The sequence below is a fragment of the Hemitrygon akajei genome, chromosome 9, assembly GCF_048418815.1.
Source record: "Hemitrygon akajei chromosome 9, sHemAka1.3, whole genome shotgun sequence".
Classification (NCBI taxonomy): Eukaryota; Metazoa; Chordata; class Chondrichthyes; order Myliobatiformes; family Dasyatidae; genus Hemitrygon; species Hemitrygon akajei.
In genome coordinates, this window is record NC_133132.1 from 89,913,359 (window position 1) to 89,938,305 (window position 24,947).

The window sequence follows — 24,947 nt, forward strand, 5'->3', positions numbered from 1 at the left end:
TTGCCTGACATTACCAATGATCATCACATCATTATCATTGCAAGTGTTCTATAATTCAGTCAGTAGTTTACAAGCTGGAGTGCACTGAGATTGTAAGAGGGGTTCGGATTTATGCTTCCCATGTAGTAACTTAACAAAGTGGTAGCTCTTTCAGTTCAGTGGTGAGCTAGAGGAGGCAGAGGAGAGAATTTAAGTCTAGCTGACACGTCTTGTATTTGGAGTGTTAACACCAAATGGCTCATTCTGTATGCTGGCTGTTTTCCCAATTGAAATTAATGAATTCCTTGGCCCTTAGTAACAGAACATTGGACAATGACCTATATAATGATCATGTATCACCAAAATTTCAAAATATCCATAATTTTATGCAAAATACCTTGGAATGAACTCAAACATTGTAATAACCTGCATAATCCAAGTTCTTTATTTCTTGTATTTAACAAGACTACCTTGTCTGCCTCATCCATTGCTCACAAATGCATTCCAGTTCAAATTATTTATTGTCATTCAACCATACACATGTATACCACCAAATGAAGCAACATTCCTCCGGACCAAGGTGTACAACACACTACATATAACCTACACACATAACACATGAAGTAATATCACCACTAGTAACTTAACAAATAATAAAGTGCACTTTTGATACAAGTTAAAAGTAAACGCTACTGATGCTTCCGATGTGATGAGACCCAAACAGTGGCACAGAGTTCAGAAGGCTTGCAGCCTGGGGGAAGAAGCTGTTTCCCAACCTAACAGCAAGACTTTGTGGATAGTAATCAGAAAAGTGAACCACAGTTACCTTTTCTATATTAGCGTGGAGAACGGAGGCAGCCCAACAAATGACTGAAGTTCACAGAAGATAAATGAGGACCAGTAGATGCACCATCGTTAACTCGTCATAACTCGTTAACTTGGCAGATGAGTTGAACAGGTACTTTGGATCTGTCTTCACTAGGGAAGACACAAACAATCTCCCAGATGTAATAGTGGCCAAAGGAACTAGGGTAAAGGATGAACTGAAGGAAATTTATATTAGGCAAGAAACGGTGTTGGATAGACTGTTGAGTCTGAAGGCTGATAAGTCCCCGGGACCTGATGGTCTGCATCCCAGGGTACTTAAAGAGGTGGCTCTAGAAATCGTGGATGCATTGGTAATCATTTTCCAATGTTCTATACATTCAGAACAGTTCCTGCTGATTGGAGGGTGGCTAATGTTGTCCCACTTTTCAAGAAAGGAGGGAGAGAGAAAACAGGGAATTATAGACCAGTTAGCCTGACATCAGTGGTGGGAAAGATGCTGGAACCAATTATAAAAGAGGAAATTACGACACATTTGGATAGCAGTAGAAGGATCAGTCTGAGTCAGCATGGATTTATGAAGGGAAAATCATGCTTGACTAATCTTCTGGAGTTTTTTGAGGATGTAACTATGAAAATGGACAAGGGAGAGCCAGTGGATGTAGTGTACCTGGACTTCCAGAAAGCTTTCGATAAAGTCCCACATAGGAGATTAGTGGGCAAAATTAGGGCACATGGTATTGGGGGCAGAGTACTGACATGGATTGAAAATTGGCAGGCTGACAGGAAACAAAGAGTAGTGATTAACAGGTCCCTTTCGGAATGGCAGGCTGTGACCAGTGGGGTACTGCAAGGTTCGGTTCTGGGACTGCAGCTGTTTACAATATACATTAATGATTTAGATGAAGGGATTAAAAGTAACATTAGCAAATTTGCTGATGATACAAAGCTGGGTGGCAGTGTGAAATGTCAGGAGGATGTTATGAGAATGCAGGGTGACTTGGACAGGTTGGGTGAGTGGGCAAATGTATGGCAGATGCAGTTTAATGTGGATAAATGTGAGGTTATCCACTTTGGTGGCAAGAACAGGAAGGCAGATTACTATCTAAATGGAGTCAAGTTAGGAAAAGGGGAAGTACAATGAGATCTAGGTGACTTGTACATCAGTCAATGAAAGCAAGCATGCAGGTACAGCAGACAGTGAAGAAAGCTAATGGCATGCTGGCTTTTATAACAAGAGGAATTTGGTCTCCAAATTTGAGGAAGGACATTCTTGCTATTGAGGGAGTGCAGTGTAGGTTCACAAGGTTAATTCCCGGAATGGAGGGACTGTCATATGTTGAAAGATTGGAACGACTGGGCTTGTATACTGGAATTCAGAAGGATGAGAGGGGATCTGATTGAAACATATAAGATTATTAAGGGATTGGACACACTGGAGGCAGGAAGCATGTTCCCGCTGATGGGTGAGTCCAGAACTAGAGGCCACAGTTTAAGAATAAGGGGTAGGCCATTTAGAACAGAGATGCGGAAAAACCTTTTCACCCAGAGAGTGGTGGATATGTGGAATGCTCTGCCCCAGAAGGCAGTGGAGGCCAAGTCTCTGGATGCATTCAAGAGAGAGTTAGATAGAGCTCTTATAGATAGCGGGGTCAAGGGATATGGGGAGAGGGCAGGAACGGGGTACTGATTGTGTATGATCAGCTATGATCACAGTGAATGGCAGTGCTGGCTAGAAGGGCCGAATGGCCTACTCCTGCACCTACTGTCTATTGTCAGTGTTAATTCAGCACACTGATTGAGTTGCCTTGCCTTTGTTGTCTGAGCAATGCTTTTAAGCAGTAACCCCATTAACATCCTCAGCTCTTGCTGTTCAACAAGAAATATTCAAAACACAATCCATAAAATGGCAGTAGAACATGATAGATTTTAGTCGAGACCGTAATGTTTTGTAAGTTAGATTTCTGAAGGGATTTCTGATTATAACACACTTTTTAAAGCAGCTTTTAAATGGAAAACTTAGCTGCTCACAAAAGGAATTGACCTTGTCTAAAATCAATAATGTTCATATTTATATAACCACTAAATGATAAATTGTTATGACTGTGCACCACTTTATATTGAAATCATGCTTTCTACATAAAACATTCACTGTATCAGAAGAAGCACTATATCAAAAAACCAACAGACACAAAATTAATGGTATCAGGTTTAATGAATAAATAAGTATTCCAGGCATTCAGATCTTTAGAAAGGACCAAAGAAATGAAAAAGCGGAGGTGTAGTAATATTGAGAAAGGACACATTTACAGTTGTAGAAAGAAGGGATTTCAAAAAAGATGATCTGACAGTGGAAATATTAAAAGTCACAATCAAAATGCTGGCCGAACTCAGTAGGTCAGGTGGTATCTATGGAGGAAAAGGCTGATATATTGGGTCGAGACCCTTCCTCCAGCATTTTGATGCTCCAGATTTCCAGTATCTGTAGTCTCTTGTTTCTCCAGTAGAACTGATGGTTGGCTTAAAAGAACAGTCAAGAATGCAAGTCTCTGCTTCCACAGATTACAATTCTCCTATTAGTGTTGACATATATGGGGGATAAAATTGAAAATCTTGTCGAGGGAAGCCACAACAAAAAGCTCTCTCTCAACTTCAGAAAAACCAAACAGCTGATTATCAGGTTATTCATGAGTACGGGTCTAAGACCCTGAAGGTCCATGATCAAGTTCTCATCAGGGAAGCAGGGGTGCGAGGGTCAATAGCTTTAAATTCCTTGGTATCAATATATCAGGGGATCTGTCTTTGGACCAGCACATATGTATCATCACAAAGGAGGCACAGCAACCTCTCTACTTTCTTGGAAGTTTGGGTAGATTTAGCAAGTCACCAAAAACTTTGACAAGCTTTTATTGATGCACAATGGAAGAGTATCCTAACTGGCATCATGGCTTGGTATGGAAATACCAACACCCAGGAACAGAAAAGGCTACAGAAAGTGATGGATACGGCTCAGTCCATCACAGACAAGGCCCTCACCAGCACTGAGTACACTTACATGGAGCACTGCAATAGGAAAGCAGCATTTATCATCAAAGCCCCCAACTACCTACTACCATTGGGCAGGAGGTTTCGCACCATCAGGTTCAGGGACAGTTATTACCCTCCTGAATCAGCATGGAAAACTTAATTCACCATGACTGTGAATGAATTCTATGACCTCCAGACTTATGTACTTTCAAGGACTCTTTACAACTCATGCTCTCAGTATTATTTTATTTGCAGTTTGTCTTCTTTTGCACATTGGAGTTTGTCAGCCTTTCTTTACATACAGTTTTCATACAATTTTATCATATTCCTGTTTTTTCAATACATGCCTGCAAGAAAATGTATCTCAAGGTAGTATGTGGTAACATATGCATACTCAGATAATACATTTAATTTAAACATTGAAATAAATATGGAATTGAGGACATTGTGTAATAAAAATAATGTAATTGTAATGAAAGGTTGTGATTTTCACTTTGACTAAGTTGATGAATTTCCAGAATTTATAAACAAACAAATGAACAAACTGAACAAACTATACCTGATTTAGCAATGAGTTTGGAGCCAGAATTAATTAACAATCTGGTGGTGAGGGATGATCTGATATTTGCAAGGCGAAGCAAGAGTAGATTACCGTAGTAGGTTAATTTGTCATTGAAAGTTGTCCTGTGATATGGCTAGTGTTAAATAGATGTGTTGTTGGGCAGCATAGCTTGCTGGGCTGGAAGGGCCTGTTGTATTTCTAAATAAGTAAATGCATAAATAAATAGATAAAGAAAGTTAAAAGTTGATTGACCAGAGTGGGCTGACAGCCATTGGTAAGTATTCAGAGACATCTTTGACATGAACCAAAACAAGCTACTTGTTCCTAAGAGGCCATATTTGAGATGGTATTCACTAAAAGAGAACTGAAAGACAAATGGGAGGAGATCCGAACAACTGGATAGCAGTTGAAAGCTAAAGTAATGCATTGTGCAAAATAAAATGTGCAAAATTTTGCATGTTATGTCAAAAATAACATCAAAGTGTTTTTAAATATAAATTAAGACAAAGGATAGAAATACAGGTCCATTAAAGACCACTACAGACAAAAAAAAATAATTGGCTATGGAGAAACTGCGTATCTATATATTTACATGGAAAACTTACAGAACCAAATACTGTACGTACAAGTAAACATAAAGGTCAAAAAGACATTGATTTACAACATTTTATAAAAAGTGGTTAGTGCTGGCAAATTTCCAGGATGAGACAGCTTCAACAATGTATGAGTAAAAAAAATAGATTTATTACAGATGCCAGTCTAATACATGGAAAAGGACAGAACAGAGATCAATTAAGAAGAAGAGTGTTTAGGGAGTCACTATAGATAGAGCTTACATGATAGAGGCTAAAATGTGTATTAAATTTGCACAAGAGATTATTGGAAACTTCATATGCTCACAGATCTGAAGGTAACTTTGTGATATAATCTAGAATTTGATTTGGAAGTCATATATAGGGGGAAATATATATATATATATATATATATAGACACATACATACATACACACACATACACACACACACACACACGTTATACAGTATTCTGTGTGTGTATATATATATGTATAATATGTTTATGAGGTGCAAACAAGAAGCCTCAGAGCGGCGCAGACTGAGTGGAAAAAACTATGCCAGGTGCTGTTTAACATGGAGAAATGCAAGGTTATTCTCCCTGGATCCAAGAAAGATAAATTGATCACTTTCTCTATGGTGGAAGACTAGCAGCTGCAGAGAGACTTAAATATCCATCTGCACAAAAAGACTAAAGTCTAAGCACAAATGATAATCAGAGTGCTTAATGCACATGTTTATTGGTTTTTATCTCACATAGATTAGAATGCAAATGAGGAAGTGTTGCTTTGGTTGTACATGCTCACGGTCAGAACTCATTTAGGCTCCAAACGTTAGGACGCCTTATTGAGACTAAAACATTGTGAAGGACTTAGTGTTAAATATTTAGTAGATTGAGATTTTCAAGATTTTGTAATGGACAAGTACTTGTAACACACATGAGGAAAGGAATGGAATATAGATTCATTGCACCAGCAGGCTCAAATGCCCTGTGAAAATAAGAAAGAAAACTGCAGATGCTGGAAAACTGAAATAAAAACAGACAATACTAGAAAATATTAATATGTCCGGCAACATCTCTGGAAAGGAAGTCTGTTAATGTTTTGGGGTCTGAGAGCCTTGTGAATCTCTTTTCTCAGATGCTGCCTGATCTGCTGAGACTTTCCAGCGTTTCCTGCTTGAATTTCTTGCCTGATGCCTGTGAACTAGACAAGTAATATAATGACAGAAGTCTTCTCTAATATTTTATATCTCCTCAAAGTGAAATGTTAACTCCCTTCTCATCAGCCAGGTAAAGGCAAGTTGTCTTGCAGAATGGTCTTTTGAGATTCCAAACATGTAAAGTAATTTGTATAATAACATCAACACTGTTTTGCTTTTTAGTAGCTATTTCCTTCAACAGCTTTTCTGTCTTAACTGTACTTCGGGATAAAGATCCATAAAGAGCACTTTGACTTTGGTAATGAGATGGTGCTCATGTGGGTTTGAGCAAATAATGTGGACTTTGTTATATTGCTCTCATATAGTGTACAATATGGGACCAGTTACATTGCCAGCCTTGAATTACTGTGTCTGAAATGTGCACAGAGAACTATCTTCATATATCTTGGGTAATGTGATAAATGCTGAGGTTGGTGGGTCAAACATATGAGGAGTGATTAGACAAACTAGGCTTCGAGTCTCAAGGGTTTTTGCGTGGGTCATCTCTAATAAGCATAATCTTGGAAAATATAATTATCTTACTTCAGTTGTGGCTTACCCAAATAGTTATCTCCTGGAAAAACAAGAAAATTTGCAGATGCTAGAAATTCAAGTAACACCCATAAAATGCTGGAGGAACTCAGCGGGCCAGGTAGCATCTATGGAAAAAAGAAAACAGTCTATGTTTCAGGCCGAGAGCCTGTATCAGGAATAAAAAAAAAGATGATAAGTCAGAGTAAGAAGGTGGGGGAAGGGGAGGAAGAAATACCAGGTAATAGGTGATAGCTGAATCTGGGAGGGGGAGGGGGGAAGTAAAGAGCTGAAAAGTTGATTGGTGAAAGAGATAAAGAGCTAGAGAAGGGGGAATCTGATAGGAGAAGACAGAAAGCCATTGAAGAAAGGGAAGGGGAGGAGCACCAGAGGAAGGTGATGGGCAGGTAAGGAGGTAAGGTGAGAGAGGGAATGGTAAATGGCAGGGGCCACTACCATAAGTTCAAGAAATTGATGTTCATGCCATCAGGTTGGAGGCTACCCAGACAGACTATAATAAAGTGTTCCTCCAACCTGAGTGTGGCCTTATTATGGCAGTAGAGGAGGTCATGGACAGACACGTCAGCATTGGAATGGGAAGAAGAATTAAAATGGGTGGCCACTGAAAGATCCTGCATTTTCTGGTCAGTGAAGCAATCTCCCAACCTACGTCAGACCAGATACAGATTCACAGGTGAAGTTTCCATAAGACAAAAAGACAGAGGAGCCTTAAATACACCCAATGACCTGGCCTCCAGAGCAGTATGTGGCTACAAATTCCACATGTTCACTACCCTCTGGCTAAAGAAATTTCTCCACATTTCTGTTTTAAAAGGACACCCTCTCTCCTGAGTCTGTACCCTCTTGTCCCGGACTCCTTCACCATGGGAAACATTCCAAATCTACTCTGTCTAGGCCTTTCAACATTTGAAAAGTTTCAATGAGATACCCTCTCACCCTTATGAATTCCAGCAAGTACAAGCCCAGAGCCATCAAACATGCCTTATATGATAACTCTTTCATTACCGGAATGATTCCTGTGAGCCTCCTCTGAACCCTCTTCAATGCCAGCACATCTTTTCTTAAATAAGGAGCCCAAAACTGTTCACAATACTCAAGGTAAGGGCACATCCAGTGCCTTATAAAGCCTCAGCATATCATCCCTGCTATTATATTCCAGACATCTTGAAATGAATACTAACATTGCATTTGCCTTCCTCACCACTGACTTAAACTGTAAGCTAACCTTTAGGGTGTTCTGCACAAGGATTCCCAAGTCCCTTTAGATCTCAGATTTTTGAATTTCCTCCCCTTTTAGAAAATAGTCTGCACATTTATTTGTTCTACCAAAGTGCATGACCATGCATTTTTCAACATTGTATTTAATTTGCCACTTACTTGTTCATTCTCCTAATCTTTAAGTCTTTCTGCAGCCCTCCTGTGTTCTCAACACTACCTACCCCTTCACCAATCTTTGTAACATCTGCAAAATAGGCAACAAAGCCATCTATTCCATCATCTAAATCACTGATCTACAACATAAAAAGAAGTGGTCCCAACACCAACCCCTGCAGAACTACTAGTCACTGGCAGCCAACCAGAAAAGGATCATTTTATTCCCACTCGCTGCCTCCTACCTATCAGTCAATGCTCTAACCATGCAAGTAACTTCCCTGTAATACCGTGGGCTCTTAACTTGGTAAGCAGCGTCATGTGTGACACCTTGACAAAGGCCTTCACCTCACCTGGAAGGACTGTTTGAGGCCCTGAATAATAGCGAGGGAGGATGTGTAGGAGCATATGTAGAACTTGTTCAGTTTGCAAGAATAAATGCTAGGAGAGAGATCAGTGGACAAGGGAGTTGCACAGGGAGCAATCCCTGCAGAAAGCAGAAAGTGGGGGAGGGAAATATGCTTGGTGTAGTATCCCATTGGAGATGGCAGAAGTTACAGAGAATTATGTGCTGGATGCAGAGATTGGTGGAGTAGTAGGTGAGTACAAGAGGAACCCTATCACTGACAGGGTGGTGAGAGGATGGAGTGAGAGCAAACGTGCACGAAATGGAAGAGATGCAGCTGAGGGTAACATTGATTCTGGAGGAAGGGAAGCCCCTTTCTTTGAAAAAGGAGAATAAAAAGCCTCATCTTGAGAGCAGATGTGCCAGAGATGGAGGAATTGAAAGAAGGGGCTGGCATTTTTACAAGTAACAGGGTGGGGAGTGGTATAATCCAGGTAGCAGTGAGAATCAGTGGGCTTATAAAAGATAGCAGTGGATAAACTATCTAGAGACAGAGGCAGAGACATTGAGAAAGGGGTGGGGAGGTGTCAGAAATGGATCTTAATAATTTGAGGGCAGGTTGGAACTTGAAGGCAAAGCTGATAAAGTCAAAGAACTCCACATGGGTGAAGGAAGCAGCACCAATGCAGTCATTGATGTAGCGAAGGAAAAGTTGGCGAGTGGTACCAGTGTAGGCTTGGAACACAGACTGTTCCACATGGTTGACAAAAAGGCAGGCATAGTTGCGACCCATGCGAGTACCTATGGCTACACCTTTTGTTTGAAGTAAATGGGAAGAGCTGAAGAAGAAATTATTGAGAGCGAGGACCAGTTCTCCCAGATGGACAGGAGTGGTGGTAGAGGGGGAACTAGTCGGGTCTGGTGTCCAGAAAGAAATGGAGAGAGTTGGGTTCCATTCTTTCTTCATGATAGCTGTCTGTAAATTGGGAAGTTCCCAACCATGTTAGATAAGTACACTTCATCTCAACAACCCTATCTTATTTCTCTAAGGTGGAACAGAAAAAAAGTTTTGGGTGAATTGGCAGTGTCGATTTGTACTATGAAATTGTGCCCTCTCATTGAATCATGCCACATTTTTAGAGAGCTTGACAGGGTCGCTAAAGGAAGGATTTTCCTCCGTTTGAGGAGTTGAGAAGCAGGAGTACAGTCTTGAAATGGGGAGCTGACTTGAAGAGAATCTTCTTCATTTAGAGGGTGGTGAATTTTTGGAATTCCCTATCTTAAATAGGGTGCAGATATCTTGTGTATTTAAAACAGAGATAGATGGATGGATTTCAGGATAGTTAGAGGAATCAAGAGATCTGGGAAGAAAAGTATTGTGTAGCATAATCAATTAGCCATGATTTTGTCCACTGGACAACATACTAGAATGTCCAAGCATCCAACTCACACTCTTATTTCTAGTGTTCTTGTGATTGTCTCTAATTAGAGCAAATTTAACAAAATATAATTCTCTTAGTTTTTCCTTCAATCAATGCCTCCTGAAGCCAGTTTCACATCTTTCTTCGTGATAGCTCGCGATGAGGTGGGAAATTGTTGACCATGTTGAATAGGTGCATTTGGCTCAAATAACCCTCTGGGCAGGGTTGTCTATCTGTCATGGAGTGGAGAGAAGTGTTTGGTGAATTGCAAATTTCCGATTACACTATTCGATGCAACAGATCAAAAAAACATTGAGTATTATAGGTGACTGGCCTTGAGTAGTTTGTGTGTGTGGAGAGGGGATAGTACTCAGTCAGGCTGCTAACCTCACCAGATAATGCTTACTCACCAAGTACTTTCAAAAGTGACATCACTGGCTAGGATGAGGAACAGCAGCAGAACATTGAGACACCTGATGTACTGCTGTCACTTTCACCTGCTGTACCAAGATTAAACAATGCGGTGTAATGTATTATCCTGCTCAATAGAGATGTTCCATTTCTGCTCAGTATCTAAGTGATAGAAGATTAGTATTTGGATGTGGTATAGGTGAAATCAATTAGCCATTTTTACATAATTAGCACATTAATTTGGATATGTTTTCCTTTGGCTTAATTGTATCTACGTTCCATTGTACTTTGGTTTTGGGCAACTATGTTCCGATTCGAATCAGTGTAGCACAGCCAACAGTCAGCCATGCCACAATTTGGCCATTACAAGCACTGGAAATCAGATAACAGCCATATCGCATCTCGCAGATTAAATGTATTGAGCAGTATAATTTCAAAACGGTTTCCAAGTGCTGCGCGGATTATCAATAGATTAACTGTTTACATCCTTGGGAGTAGAGTTCTATGCTGAGCGCATATATCAAACACATATGGGAGTCCTTGGAGAAGAACGCTGGTCTCGTACACGCAGTGTACACTCACGCACACGACATTGAGAGTGAAGATCGGCAGGAGTACGCGCAGAGTTTATTTTTCATTGTGAGGCACACTGTAAAGTGAATGGTTAGTGTTTCAGTTCCTACCTTTAGAGGCGAGAGTAAATGGAACAGTATGGCGGTATTAAGTGTAATTTATGTTCACCCCTATTTATATTACCAACACACATACCTCCCCTGAGCTGTTAAGCCGAAACGTCAAAAAATAAACATCTTGAACATAGGATAAAATTGCTCTTTTTCTGTTATATCTCAGCGCAACTGTGTGTGGATTGTAAAGTGTTGCCAGTAGAGTTTATAATATAATCGGTAAATGCAATAACAACATAAAATGCCAAAGCCGATCTGGGCGCGTTAATTTCGCTCGATCCATCGCCACACTTCATCCATTTTACGCTGGACGATCCTGGCTTTGGGGACGGGAGCGTTCCGCTCTAATCGAGATCCGTTGCAGGGATGGTTTCGGGTCAGGGAAAGGGTGCACGAGTGCGGAGCATCGCCGCGTTCTGTCCGGGGGTCCGAGGGAGGGAGACTTGTTCTGCGGACGTGCTGCAGAGGGCGCAAATGTCACACGAATGCGTCCCTCCGCGGTGTGTGGGACGGAGGCTTGATTGCTGTGGACACAGGCGAACACCACCCGGCAGCTGAGCTGCTTTGCCCAATTAGTGACACTCTGCACTTTCTCCAAGGCTCTCGGCGTCTATTCGAGAACAATTTATCACATTTCCTTGTGAAAATTACTTGAGGATCTTATTTCTCTCTCTTCTGAGAGAGGAGTTAGGATCACAAATAACCCCGTTTCCCCACGACTGTAATATTTACAGGTAGTTCGAACCCCCTTCCTTTTGGGAGTAAAAGGCGGTTCCCTCGCTGCACAAGTACACTACATCTAAAACCGTGCACAGCTGCACAAATCAGCGGCGGTGACGGGTTTGAAACATCATATTCCAAACGGGAGGGAGGCCGTGTTATTTACGCTGCCGTGTCCCTCATTCTTGCCTCGTCGAACGCTTTGATGAGGTCAGAATCTAACGGAACTGAAAGGGAAATCCTGATTCCCTGCTCTTTATCACATTACTGCTCCCCTTGAAGAGAGGTTTATCACCTGTTAAGGGACCCACGGTAGCCCGCTCATTTATTTAATCTCAGGTGGCATGCTCTACTTGTGACAGCAAAAGATCAACAACAAAATAAAACATCCGAAAAGAGCCTTCACATTTCCGTCGAGATGGTGAGGAGAAATGCATCCTTTTGTGTCACGGCGGACAGCGAATCTTACAAAGACTCGCTCACGTTCGGGATGCAAAGAAGCGCCCACCACTCTCGATCACTACCGCGACTTATTAACAGTAATACGGTAATGTTATACACCATGACTCAAGAAACCATCAGCAAGCTCTGGGCTGGCCTCGCGTGGGCTGCACCCCAATCTTCTCTGCAGCACAAGTTATGTCAGCCATTCAGCTATCTGTTTTCGCTGTTAAATCGAATTAACTCCCACTTCTAGAAATGCAAGGGATCATTTTGCATTCCCCATCTTTTCTATCATATGCCGAAAGTGCAACTTTATCATTTAACCCCATCGCCCCACACCTTTTTACTTCGTGTAGGAAAGGGCGGCTGGATAAAATGGTATTTAGCAAGCCCAGAATGATGACTCAAGGATGGTCCCGTGGACAACAAACTCCATCACGGACAGGTTACGCTCCAGCCCTGCCCTTTATTGGTCTTTCACACAGGTTCATCAGTCGGTTTTACGACATTGGAAAATAAGTTTTTATTTAAGACTCATTCCCCACGCAGCTACCAGGGCTATGTTATAATTAATCGCGCTAGAAGAATAAATTCTCAGTTTTCAATAGGGTTGATCGGGGTTCCTCTGTGATAATATATGAGCTAACGGCATACCAAGCAACTAACGGCAAACATGGGAACAAGCTCCCTGACAAAACACAGATGATTAATTCAACAGTAGCCGTTTCCCAACAGCAAAGAGTGGGTTATTCCTAACTTTTGCATTAACAAATCCAAGAAGAAACATATGAAGTTATTTTATATGTTCAGTTAATTAATGTGCTGTGTGTATACCTGGCCCCCTGTCGTGTTACAACGTCTTCACTGAACTGACAAGGCAGTCTGTGCTGAGCTGCAGAGAGTTAGAAATGTTGTACCTAGCTTAACCCAATTTAGGATATTCTGGGTAATGGACTTCACATTGGCACCTGATCTAGCGAAATTTCATTAGAACAAGTAAGGGAGGGGAATAGTATTTAAATTGCTAATTACTCATAATATATCTTAAAAAGTCATAATTTTATATTTGTCCATATATAAATGGTTTTATATGACAACCATTCCCTCCATAAGGACAACATACAACAGTATTCGTGGCACCCCAAGTTGTGAGAGAACATGGATTTCTTGGATAGTCGTCTGCTCTCATTAACAGACACGTTCACAGATTCAAATTCTCTCCGCCCCATTGGTAGCATACACCATCTCCCCAGCCTCTGTGCTTCTCCTACCTGCCACCAATTACATGAGCACCGTGTTTCTTTATTTGCCGGTTTTCTCTTACACGTCCACAAGGAGCTGCTGGGAATTCTGATTTTGTTCGGGACATGTAAAATAAATCAGCTTTCACACTCCATGAGAGAAAAAAAAATGAATTTGAAGATACCCGGGAATAAAACGCATTCTCTTTTAAAAAGAACTTACATTTAGGAAATAAAACTTGCCTTCTTTCATTTCAGAAATCTAAAAACTATGTTTAACCTTTTCTCAAGTTTATTGCTTGAGATTCTAAATCTGTTAAACGCATAAATAGGTCACAATTTTCAATATTTCATCAATAGTTGTAACAGTAATAATTATGCACAAAATTCATAACAATTAGAATACAAGTTATTTCACTGGTGTAATAGTTGGTACGTCCAGTGTTTGTGGGCAGGAAGTTCCAATACAACAGGGTGAAATAAAGAGGCCTACCTTTTCTAGGCGCTCGCTTGCCCTCGGTCAGGTTGCATGTGTGAGAGGTGTGGAGGCGGGCGGAGAGACAGCCCTCAGTATCTGCATTGAGAGGTAGTACCATGTCGAGCCCGACCACCCCCGTCATCACATCTTGCTGACAATTGCACTTGGCGTCCATCACCCCGCAAGAGCCCGCCTCCGACTCCTTCTTGCCGTCCCCTCCTCCTCCGTCGTGGCCCCCGGCTCTTATGCAACTCTCCAACCAGCCGCAGATTACCTGGCAGCCGAACTCGCTGGGGCTCACCTTGTTCAAGACCAGAAGCTCGAAAGCTGGCCGGTCAGTCTGCCCTTTCCCGTGGGGGTGTCCCGCCGAGGCGTCAGGCTGGACCAGGCGGCGTAACTGGACGAAGTTCTTGTCAAACTCCAAAAATACAAACATACTCCTTGCCTGGCACAGGTGAACAACTGATTTGGCGTTTCTTAATAGGTCCCGAATCTTCTCAGGGGAATAGTGGTCGAACTGATAGGCCCATAGGGAAAAGCTAGAGCAACCGTGATCCCGCTTAGAAAATTTCAGGTAGATGGTATATTTGGTCGGATCTGGGTTTTCCAAAGTCCAAGTGCAGTTGGTGGAGTTTTGAGGAAATAATTCGTTGAGCGAATACGATCCGTAAATTACTCCTTTCACGAAGGCGGAGCACAAGTCCTCGGCAGCGTTAAATCCAACCATAACCAGGAGATGGGTTGCAAACACATAAGTCATCAGGTCACCAAAGGCCCTCATCCTATGTCATTTGGCCTGGGGAAGGGAAGAAGATTAGAATGCAAGTAACAGCTCAGGAAGGCCACCGTAGGCTCGTTGCCGTCGGCGGGTGATCAACGATCCTGCGTGATCATTTCACCATTATGAGTTGGGCTATCATTGATACAATGGCTAAAATTTTACACTGAAGGTTTTTTGTTTGATGGCTGTGAAAACATCGCCGCCACGCGGATATTATCTTAGTGTCTGTGCCGAGTGAAAGTCAGGAATTGCACAGCACCAGAGACACTTCAAGTTTGTTGTTTACAAAACGACGCGAATTAGAATAATAACTCAGAATGTTAAGCACATATTATTATAAAATAATGCTTGAAATATTATTATTATCCCTCGCCGATCAATAATCACATTTAATGAAGTGTTTCTTTCCCACTTACCTATCATACAGACTAGATTTAAGACACATCGTTGATTAAATGGCCGAACATTCATTTTAAGGCTGGAGATGAGATTATTTCATATTTCTGCAATTAAACCCTTGTCACCTAGTCTGTCCGGCACTACGATTGATACGACAGCTCTACTAAATATATAAACTTTCATTTCTGCAACTTAAGGGGAATATTAAATCTCCTCAGTGTTGCACAGATCGGCTTTGCCGTCGGTTACCGGTGGCAGGACTTTCCCACTGCATTGAACTCCGAAAACGCAATGTATAAGAATCTGCATGCAGGCATTGATGCGCGGGTTGCTTTAGAAAGGCATCCCGGATCCAAAAAATTCTCAAGAAGATGGCTCCAACTGTAAGGTTGTGCTGGTTTGAAACAGATGCACATTTTTTGTTTTATGTATTTTATAATTGAATTTTTAGTCACATTTCCTCAAGTACTAGTAATATACTTTTTAAATGTTTTAAAACACGGTACATTCGCGATTTTCCGCGTGTCCATTATGTAAATTATTCCCTGCACGTCCACAATCTCATAAAGACATTGTGCTGGCTATTCCTGAGCTACCTGTGCGGGGTTCTTACTTTTAAAATGGGTATCAAAGCTCGTAAGTGTTTTCAATGTATGAACCAGGTTAGACGCCTAAAAGTTGGACAAATTAGTCAGCATTTTAAATGTAACGCTTAGCACCAAGGCTTGTAGTTAAGATACCCTCTCAGGCAGTTTTGAATCTTTCACAGCCCGTCTTGCTGCGTGTATTTCCCACACAATTCTTCCTTTAAAGTTAACCACATGGCTTTCGGTTCTGTGAGGTGCTTTGCAATGCGTCAGGATGAACTTTATATTCTTTCAGTGATAAGTCTTTATATTCCGATTCACGTCATCCAGTGGGACCCATAATGTGTAAACAATGCGCATCTTCCTGAATATGAAATGAGACGGGAGGCCCAGAGCATCCTACCTGAACTGAGGATTGAATTGAAGACGTGTTCCGGGGTTAAAGTGGGCATTACAAACAAAAAAAACCCCGTTTGTCTTGTAATGGGAATGGCATTGTGATTCAGGAATGCTTAAAAAACTCCAAGATGATCGCAATATTCCTCCCTATCCGTCTAAATTAACAGTTCGTGTATTAAACCTGTTAGCATCGATTGAATCTCAATGATGTGAATGCAGTCTTGACTTAAAGCAGGTGCGAAAAACTGACTATGGGGACACAGTACGGGTCAGTGGCGCTGGAGTTTAAAGGCTTACAGCAAGAAATTCAATAACATACTGCTGGTTTTTTTTCACAGAGCTTAATATACTGATACAAATCCTCACTCTCCGGTTTGTCCTCCATTGTTAATTTTAGCTCTGCATTGGCTGACAAAAGTTCAAATGCATCTAATTAAAATGTCACTTCTGTTTTAAAGAAACTGTGGGTTTGCCTCAGGAACCCTCGAGTAATGCGTCCTTGGCTTCGAGCAATGGGACACCTCGTTGAACGCCGTTTTGCAGGGTTCGTGGTTTAGCGCCCAAATTCTAACCAGAGTGATGCAGAACTGCAGCCTCCCCATGAGTCACCGCCGGGTTGAACAGAGCAGCTTCGCAGCCGCCTCTACACTCTGCATTATCCAACGGAGCTCACTATAGGGTGCCAAGCAGGAGCGAAACGGGGAACCATCCGCAATTTTCACCTCGTGGTCACAGTCCAACTAAAACCAATCCTTTTATCCTCCCCCCCCCCCCCCCCCTTACACACAGAAGAAACTTGGTCCTGTAACGCGTTCGGTGAATGTCCACACATTGTCCAGGTACAGCCAATTAAAGCCTCAGAGAGATTTCTGTATTTGGGTTATTATTTGAAAACAGAAGCACAAGTGTCCAATGAAGCCGTTCCCACAAGTTTATATTTTAATAGCAGCAGCCGTGTAAGACATAGTCGGCGCCAGAGCCCCGCTGTCTGCACAAGTTGTTCTGGATGCTGAGACTCTCGCATTGGCTCACTTCCATCTCAACTTCCTCCACAAACACGTTTCTCATCCCAACCTTTCCCACCCGCCATCCCGCTCAGGACAACGTAATTGTTTAAATCTGCCTGGATCAGTTCTCTGCGGGCTTTTACTTCTAAAGAGAATGTATGAAAGGGACAGTTACCGAGGACAGCCCGGCTAATTGGCCAAGGTATAAAGCAGTCGCCCACTGAAGCTGATATTGGCGATATAAACGTATATGCACGCACAGGACCCGTGGTGAGATCTGAAGAGCGAGAAAGAAGAAGCGGCTTGCTGCTTACCTTACAATCCGAAAACTCTGCCTACTTCTTCACAATGCTAGCACATATGCCCAGTGTAGAGTGGGAAGATTTCCATTCCTCGAATCTAACTCTTCCCATTTTACCCCTAAAAGAGAACAATCAACAATTGGAACCGGTTCTTCTCAAAGCCATTAAACTCCGGAATGCATCTGCACGGGGATTTTTTCTCCCTCTCGCTCTCCCGCAAGTACAACCGTTAAAAGCCCAGTCCGATGGAGTAGCAGGATTTTTTCTCTCTCTCTCTCTGATTTGAGAAGCGGATTATGTTGGGGGAAAAACACAAGATTGCGAAATAATAATAATAATAATAATAAAAAGGAAACGAGAGGAGGCGGCTGAGATCTTCGCTCGCTGCGGAAATAGATTCAGATCACTGGCGGACTCTCCCGAGATGACATGGTGGAAAAAAATCCTTGGCTGGTGAAGAGGAGGGGGCGGGGGAGTGGCGGGTGGAAATATGTTAAGAGTGGCGGAGGCTGGTACAGTACAGAGAGAGAGAAAGAGAGGAGAGGAGAGCTGGACCCGGGACGCGGCTGCGTTCGCACGTCACACTCGGTCGGATCAGAGCCGTATTAACGTGTGCGAGCGTGTCTCTGAGAGCTTTCTGCACCGCTTTCGGAGCCCGCAGACAGTTGCGGGCCCTGAGCCAGCAGGTTCGGGGAGGGGTGGGGTGGGGGTGGTGACACACAAAATCAATGTCCCCTCTCCTCCACCATGTGTCAATTCCTCCAGAAATTCGTTGAGATTTTTTTTCAGTTGCAGGTCCTGTCGGTCGGCGCAGCGGCAAATCTTCGGTGGCCGGGTCCTCGGGGACGGGCTGGGGGTGGCGGAGGTGGTGGTGGTGGGGGGGGGGGACGGTTAGTTGTGCGGGGTACGTAATGGTGAGTAGTGCTAGCCCACAACTTTCAGGGAGCTGGTCAGATGTGCCTGGGGTTGGACAGGATTCAGAAGCTGGCTGTTGTCACTAATATGATACGAGTGCGACAAGGGGAGCGGGGTTAAAGGCAGAGTGTTCAGTGAGAGCGGGCCCGCCGGATCTCACCATCGGCGAGGCTGAGCAAGTTGAACACGGTTCAGCGGTGGCACAGAGGGTGGGCGAGAATGGACCCTTTGATCACGACAGGAGCGGAAGTCACGAGAGAAATGTTGATAAATATTGGGGGGGGGGTGTTGGAGCTTCAGATAATCGTACCATCTGCGTTGATGGGTTCGACAACAACCATTCTGAAAAAGTGGCAGAACGATAGGGCGTGCAGCCACCGTGCCGGTGCGTTCAGTGCTGTTGGGCAGGCGGCCGAACAGGGCTGGGTTCGGAGACGCACTCCGTCCCTTCCAAATGCGGCCGGCACGCGGATTGTTTTCAGAGACAGGGTGACACAAATATTAGCGCAGAGAACACAGATAGGGAAGAGGGACAGCTTTGCCCCTGCTTGTCCACGGTCCTCAGACACGTCAGGTATTTCCTTTGGAGTCGACGATTAAAGTCCGTCGAACGTAAATATATATATATATATATGTGTGTATATAGTGACTGATAAGTGCCCGGCAGCGGGTCGGCAGCCTCGGGAACTGACGCGAATCTTCGATCGGCTCACAGGGCATCGGATTAATGTGAACGTGGTCACAGAGCGGTGTGGGGTTGCTGGGGGTGGGGGAGGAGGTGGAAAGGTCTGTTTTATCTGGTCTGTTCTGTTCGCGGGGACCACGTAAAGTACTTTGGCCACTGGGGAGCTGCCGCTTTTAGTCGCCAGGGCGAAGCTTCCAGTCTTTTCGCAAATTAAGCGGCAGCAGCGACTGGAATCAGTTCCCAGACGTCACAGGGTACGAGCCTTGACAGTAATCCTGGTAAAGTCAACTGTTAAGCCACAGTCACTCTGGTCTCCAACCTTCCCTTGGTTTCTGAACCAAGTTCAGAGCTGCACAAGCCGTCTCTTGCTTTCCTCCTTCCTCCCCAGCACCTTGTCAGTTTTGTTTTCATTCTGATCTGATCAGCAGCGTCAGACCTGTGAAGTCTTAAAATTATTCAAAGGGAGGACACGCTTTGAGAAAGCATCTCCAAAGTCCGTTCGCGCGCGTGCGCGCGCACACACACACACACACACACACACACACACACACACACACACACACACACACACACACACACACACACACACACACACACACACACACACACACACACACACACACACACACACACACACAAACTAGTTTATGGGACCTGGCTTTAAATTGTTCTAGTCGTTTCTCGGTGTCAAGGGTCATACCAATATTAACTGTCGGGCAGAACGGTAGCGTAGGTTATGCTCATACCCAGTGTGTCACACACCAGACCCTCCGGTTAACGAAAATCTCCTCATGGTGAGTGTTTTTACATTAAACTTCTCTCCCCACCCCCTAGTTTCTTCAGCATATATTACCATTCATATCCCTACTTTATGAGGCTTCAAACGTCATCGCTTACGTGGACTTAGTGGACAAGAGGATTTATACATGTCAATAGAATAATAATTCCAATTCTCTATGTGGATTAATAGTTAGCAATTAACTCTGCCTATATTGCGAGGAAATGTCGAGCATTCACCTCACATATTTGTGTTCCCGTTGTACTCTTACCGTCCATGTTCATCACATCCAGACGGAAATTGTAGAAACGTTCAGCAGACAGGGAGTATCTGTAGAAAGAGAAAGAATGTGAAAGTTTCAGCCAGAAAACCCTTTGTCACGATCTGGTACCTGAAACATTGAGTTCTGTTTCTATGTCCATGAATGTTGCCTAACTTGCTAAATCTTCTTGGCATTTTTTTTTTTTGCTTTTATTTCAGATTTCCATCATCTGCATGTGATTTGAATTTCGCCTTATCCCCATGAAGGCATCTCAGCCATTAGTTCTAAGTGCAAATTATTTTCTTCTTGCATTACATTATCTCTGTATCTGTCCCTAACCTTTGGACTTTCTACCTCTAACTCCATCCTATCCCAGTTTGAGATCCTTTAGCAGTCACCCTTAACCCCAATGTGTTTAATCTTTCAGGAGAGTTATTGCCCAGTTCAACTCTTTACATTTGTTCCTTCATCATTTCTGCCTCATCTGAAGTTTTGGAGTCATTCTAACTCTATTCAGTTTATCAAGCCCGAGGTAAACAATTCATTCACTGCCTTCTCCCACCAGGCTGGTATCAGGGTACATGGTCAATCACCATGAATCACTGCAGTCTCACCCTGCCTTGATCTCTCAGGACTTAAAATATCACCAACAGAGGAAAATCAGAGATGGAAGTTATAATAGTCATATTTCTGAATGTTCAGAGGATGCTGGAGCAAAGATAAATAAATTCCTGTCCCTGTCAATCAAATCATATTCATGACGACTGAACGAATTTTGAGTTTGAAATTTTGTTCTTTGTCAATATTGTGGTGGGACTGGCATAAATGCTGCAGTATCAACCTCAGTGTCCAGCTTCATTCTTCACCTCTCTTTGAGATCATATTTATCATTGTCAGGCAATTATGATCATATTTGCCTCAATTCTAATTTTAAAAAGTGTGTTTAATATTTCATTTTTTAGAATTCTGAAATAAGGTATCAGGTGCCCACAATTTCTTTATGAATGGTAATTTGGGGTGAGGCCTTTGTTCGATATTATGCTGTTAAAAGGGGCGAGAAGAAAAGCAAACTATCAGTCCTGGCCCCTGATAACAACCATCTAACACTTTCCTGGAAGCTGACAAGCCATTTCTCTGTTGCAAAAACTGCAATGCTCATTAATAGTGTTTATGCAAAACTGTTAAGCAGTTATTTTAAAAAATCAAGTTTAATTGGCAGTGCATTACATTCACTTCTGTTATCTGTGAAGCAGAATATTCTTTCTGTGGAGATCCATACTGATATACATGTTGCAACTTGAAACTATTTATAGAGAGTTATCTAGGAGGATCAAGGTCTGAAACCAATATAGGCAACATCAAGCCTGAAGGTCAATTACCAAGTTTCAAAGTTTTAACAGTTTCAAAGTACATTTATTATGAAAGTATGTGTTCAGTATATAACCCTGAGATACATACTCCCAAAGGCAGCCATGAAACAAAGAAACACAATGGAAACCATTTAAAGTAAACATCAGACACCCAACATGAGAAAAAGAACAAATCACACAAACAGCAAAAAGCAAACAAATAACACACAGAGGGAAGCACAGTAGCGTATTGGTTAGCACAATGCTTTACAGTACGGGCGACCCAGATTCAGTTCCAGTCACTGCCTGTGATGAGGTTGTAAGTTCTCCTTGTGACCGCATCTGTTTCCTCCAGGTACACTGCTTTTCTCCCAGAGTTCAAAGACATACCAGTTGGTTGGTTCATTGATCATTGTAAATTGTTCCATGATTAGGCTCAGAATAAGTCAGGGGATTGCTGGGTGGCATGGCTTGAAGGGCTGGAAGGGCCTATTCCATGCTGAATCTCAACAAACAAACCAACAACTGCAGAGGCCCTAAAATGGTCCAGGAGCTACAGCTGCCAAATCAGTTTAGTTTAGCACTGTACAAACAAGCTGGATGAACTCAGCAGGTCGGGCAGCATCCGTGGAAGCAAGCAGTCAACGTTTTGGGCCAAGACCCTTCTTCAGGACTGAAGAAGGAGGGGGCAGGGGCCCTATAAAGAAGGTGGGGGAGGGTGGAAGGTGCCAGGTGAAAACTCAATCAGAGGAAAAATCAAGGGATGGGGAAGGGGAAGGAGGAATGTAAGGGGAAAGCACTATGGGTAGTAGAAGAAGGCAGAATCATGAGAGAGGTGATAGGCAGCTAGAAGAGGAGGCAGAGTGAGAGTGGGATGGGGGAAGGGAGAGGGAGGGAATTACCAGAAGTTGGAGAATTCAATGTTCATACCAAGGGGCTGGAGACAATCCAGATGGTATATTTAGCACTGTTTCTGTCCCAGTCTGTTCTCTTGACCTGGAACACCTTGTAATCAAGTGCTGTCCATTTTATCTGCCGTGGGAGATTTCAGCCATCATCTTGGCAGCAGTGTACATCCCATCTCAGGCTGTGTAAAACAAGCTCTAGACAAACTGAGCAATGTTATCAACAAACACCACATCCTGATGCCTACCCCATCATTTTGGGGGATTTTAATCAGGCCAGCTTGAAAAGTCTTGAAAAGTTAGAGCTTGAAAAGTCTCTATTAGCAAATAGTGGAGAGCACCCCTGTGGCTGTCCCCCTTAACAATAAGTACTCCATTTAGAGTACTGTTGAGGGGGATGAGCTGCCAGGCCTCTGGTATTGAGTCTGGCCCTGTGGCTTAGAAGGGTAGGGAACTAAAGAGGATGGCAGCAGTTATAGGGAACTTTATAGTCAGGGGGACAGATACACGATTCTGTGGATGCAAAAAGGAAACATAGATGGTAGTTTGCCTTCCAGGTGCCAGGGTCCGAAATGTTTCTGGATGTGTCCACAATATCCTGAAAAGGGATCACAAACAGCCAGAAGTTGTGAGAATATAGTGAGTTAGGAAAGAAGCTGAGAAGCAGGACCTCAAGGGTAGTGATCTCAGGATTACTGCCTGTGCCACGTGACCGTGAAGATAGGAATAGAATGAGGTGGCAGATAAATACATGGCTTAAGAATTGGAACGGGGGCAGAGAGTTAGATTTCCGGATAATTGGGACCTCTTATGGGGCAGGTGGGACCTGTACAAAAGGAACAGGTTGCATTTAAATCCAATATTTTTGTGGGAAGATTTACTAGATCTTTTGGGAGTGGTTTAAACTAATATGGCAGGGGGATGGGAATCAGGATGATAGAGCTGAATATGAGCCAGCAGGTTTACAAGTAGCTGATGGGTGTAATATGAATGTAAGGAAGGACAAGCCAATGATTGGGTACGAATGCAGACAGAGTAAATAGTTAAATTGTATCACAGAGGCAAAATTCAGAAGGGCAAAGAATGCAGGACTGAAGGTGTTCTATTTACATGTGCACAGCATTCAGAATAAGGTGGACAAACTCATGGCACAATTAGAGACTGGTCGATATGATATTGTGGACATCAGTGAATCGTGGCTGAAAGAAGGCCATAGTTGGGAGCTTAACATCAAAGAATATACTTTGTATCAAAAGGACAGACAGGAAGGGATAGGCAGTGTTGTGGCTCTGTTGGTAAGAGATGGAATTACATTTGTAGAAAGAGGTGAATAGGTTCAGAGAACGTTGAGTCTTTTTAGATGGAGTTAAGAGACTGCAAATGTAAAAGAAAATCATTATGGGAATCATATATAGGATTCCAAATAGTAGTTAAAATGAGGGATTAAGATTGCAAAGGGAGTTAGAAAAAGGCATGTAATAAGGGTAATGACACAATTGTAATGGGGAACTTCAATATGCAAGTGGATTGGGAAAATCAGTTTGGTGTCAGAACACAAGAGAGGGAATTTGTTGAATGCTGACATGGCTTTTTAGAGCAGTTTGTGTTTGAGCCTACTCAGGGAAAGGCTATCTTAGATCGGGTATTGTGTAATAACCCAGATCTTATTAGGGAGCTTGACATAAAGGAACCCTGAGGAGACAGTGATCATAGTATGATTGAATTCATATTGTAATTTGAGAGGGAGAAGAATAACTCCCATCTATCAGTATCAGTGGAATAAAGGGAATTACAGAGGCATGAGAGTGGAGCTTGCCCAGATGGATTGGCAGACATGGCTGAAGTTTCTGGGAATAGTTCACAAGGTGCCGGATAGATATGTCCCACAGAGGAAGAATTTCTCAAATGGCAGAGGCAGGCAACGGTGGCTGACAAAGGAAGTTAAGGACTGCATACAAGCTAAGCAAAGGGCATATAAGGTGGCAAAAGAAAGTGGAAAGTTGGATAATTGTGAAGCTTTTAAAATCCAATAAAAGGCAACTAAAAAAAGCTATAAGAGGGGAAAAGATTAAATATGAAGTCAAAATCACCCCAAATATAAAGCAGGATACCAAAAGTATTTTTCAGTTTTATAAAAGGTGAGAGTTGATACTGGACAGCTGAATAACGATGCTGGTGAGGTAGTAATGGGGGACAAAGAAATGGCAGATGAACTTAATAGGTACTTTGCATTTGTCTTCACTGTGGAAGACACTAGCAGTGTGCCAGAGGTCCGTGAGTGTCAGGGAGCTGGAGTGAGTGCCATTGTTATTACAAAGGAAAAAGTGCTGGGCAAACTCAAAGGTCTTAAGGTGGATATGTCAACTGAGCCAGATGGACTACATCCCAGAGGTTGCTGAAGAGTTAACAGATGCATTGGCCATGATCTTTCCAGAAACACTTGATTCCAGCATGGCCCCGGAGGACTGGAATATTGCAACTGTTACTCCACTCTTTAAGAAGGGAGGAAGGCAAAAGAAAGGAAATTACGGGCCAGTTAGACTAAGCTCAGTGTTTGGGAGATTGTTGGAATCTATTATTAAAGATGAGGTTTTGAGGTACTTGGAGACCAGTGATAAAATTATTCAAAGACAGTATGGTTTCTGTCAAGGGAAATCTTGTTGAAAAAAAAATCTGCCAGAGTTCTTTGAGGAAGTAATAAGCAGTGTGGATAAAGGACAGAGAGTGGATGCCATTTACTTGC

The 24,947-nt window shown here is 42.7% G+C and overlaps 1 protein-coding gene across 8 annotated transcripts in view; it reads right to left on the bottom strand.

Moving 5' to 3' along the window:
• Window positions 1-17,787, bottom strand: part of adgrb3 (adhesion G protein-coupled receptor B3) — a 766,644-nt gene extending 748,857 nt beyond the window's left edge. For 6 of the 8 annotated variants that reach the window (XM_073056508.1, XM_073056504.1, XM_073056509.1 and 3 more), the window contains exons 1-2: window positions 17,323-17,787; window positions 13,851-14,631 (exon numbers count right to left, since the gene is read on the bottom strand). In XM_073056508.1, coding sequence (XP_072912609.1) covers window positions 13,851-14,616 — 766 coding nt within the window. In that variant the 5' untranslated portion in view covers window positions 14,617-14,631; window positions 17,323-17,787. Of the gene's footprint in view, window positions 1-13,850; window positions 14,632-17,322 lie in introns of those variants that run through there. The other 2 variants (XM_073056512.1, XM_073056511.1) reach the window with 2 other exon arrangements.
• Window positions 17,788-24,947: the final 7,160 nt, after the last annotated feature.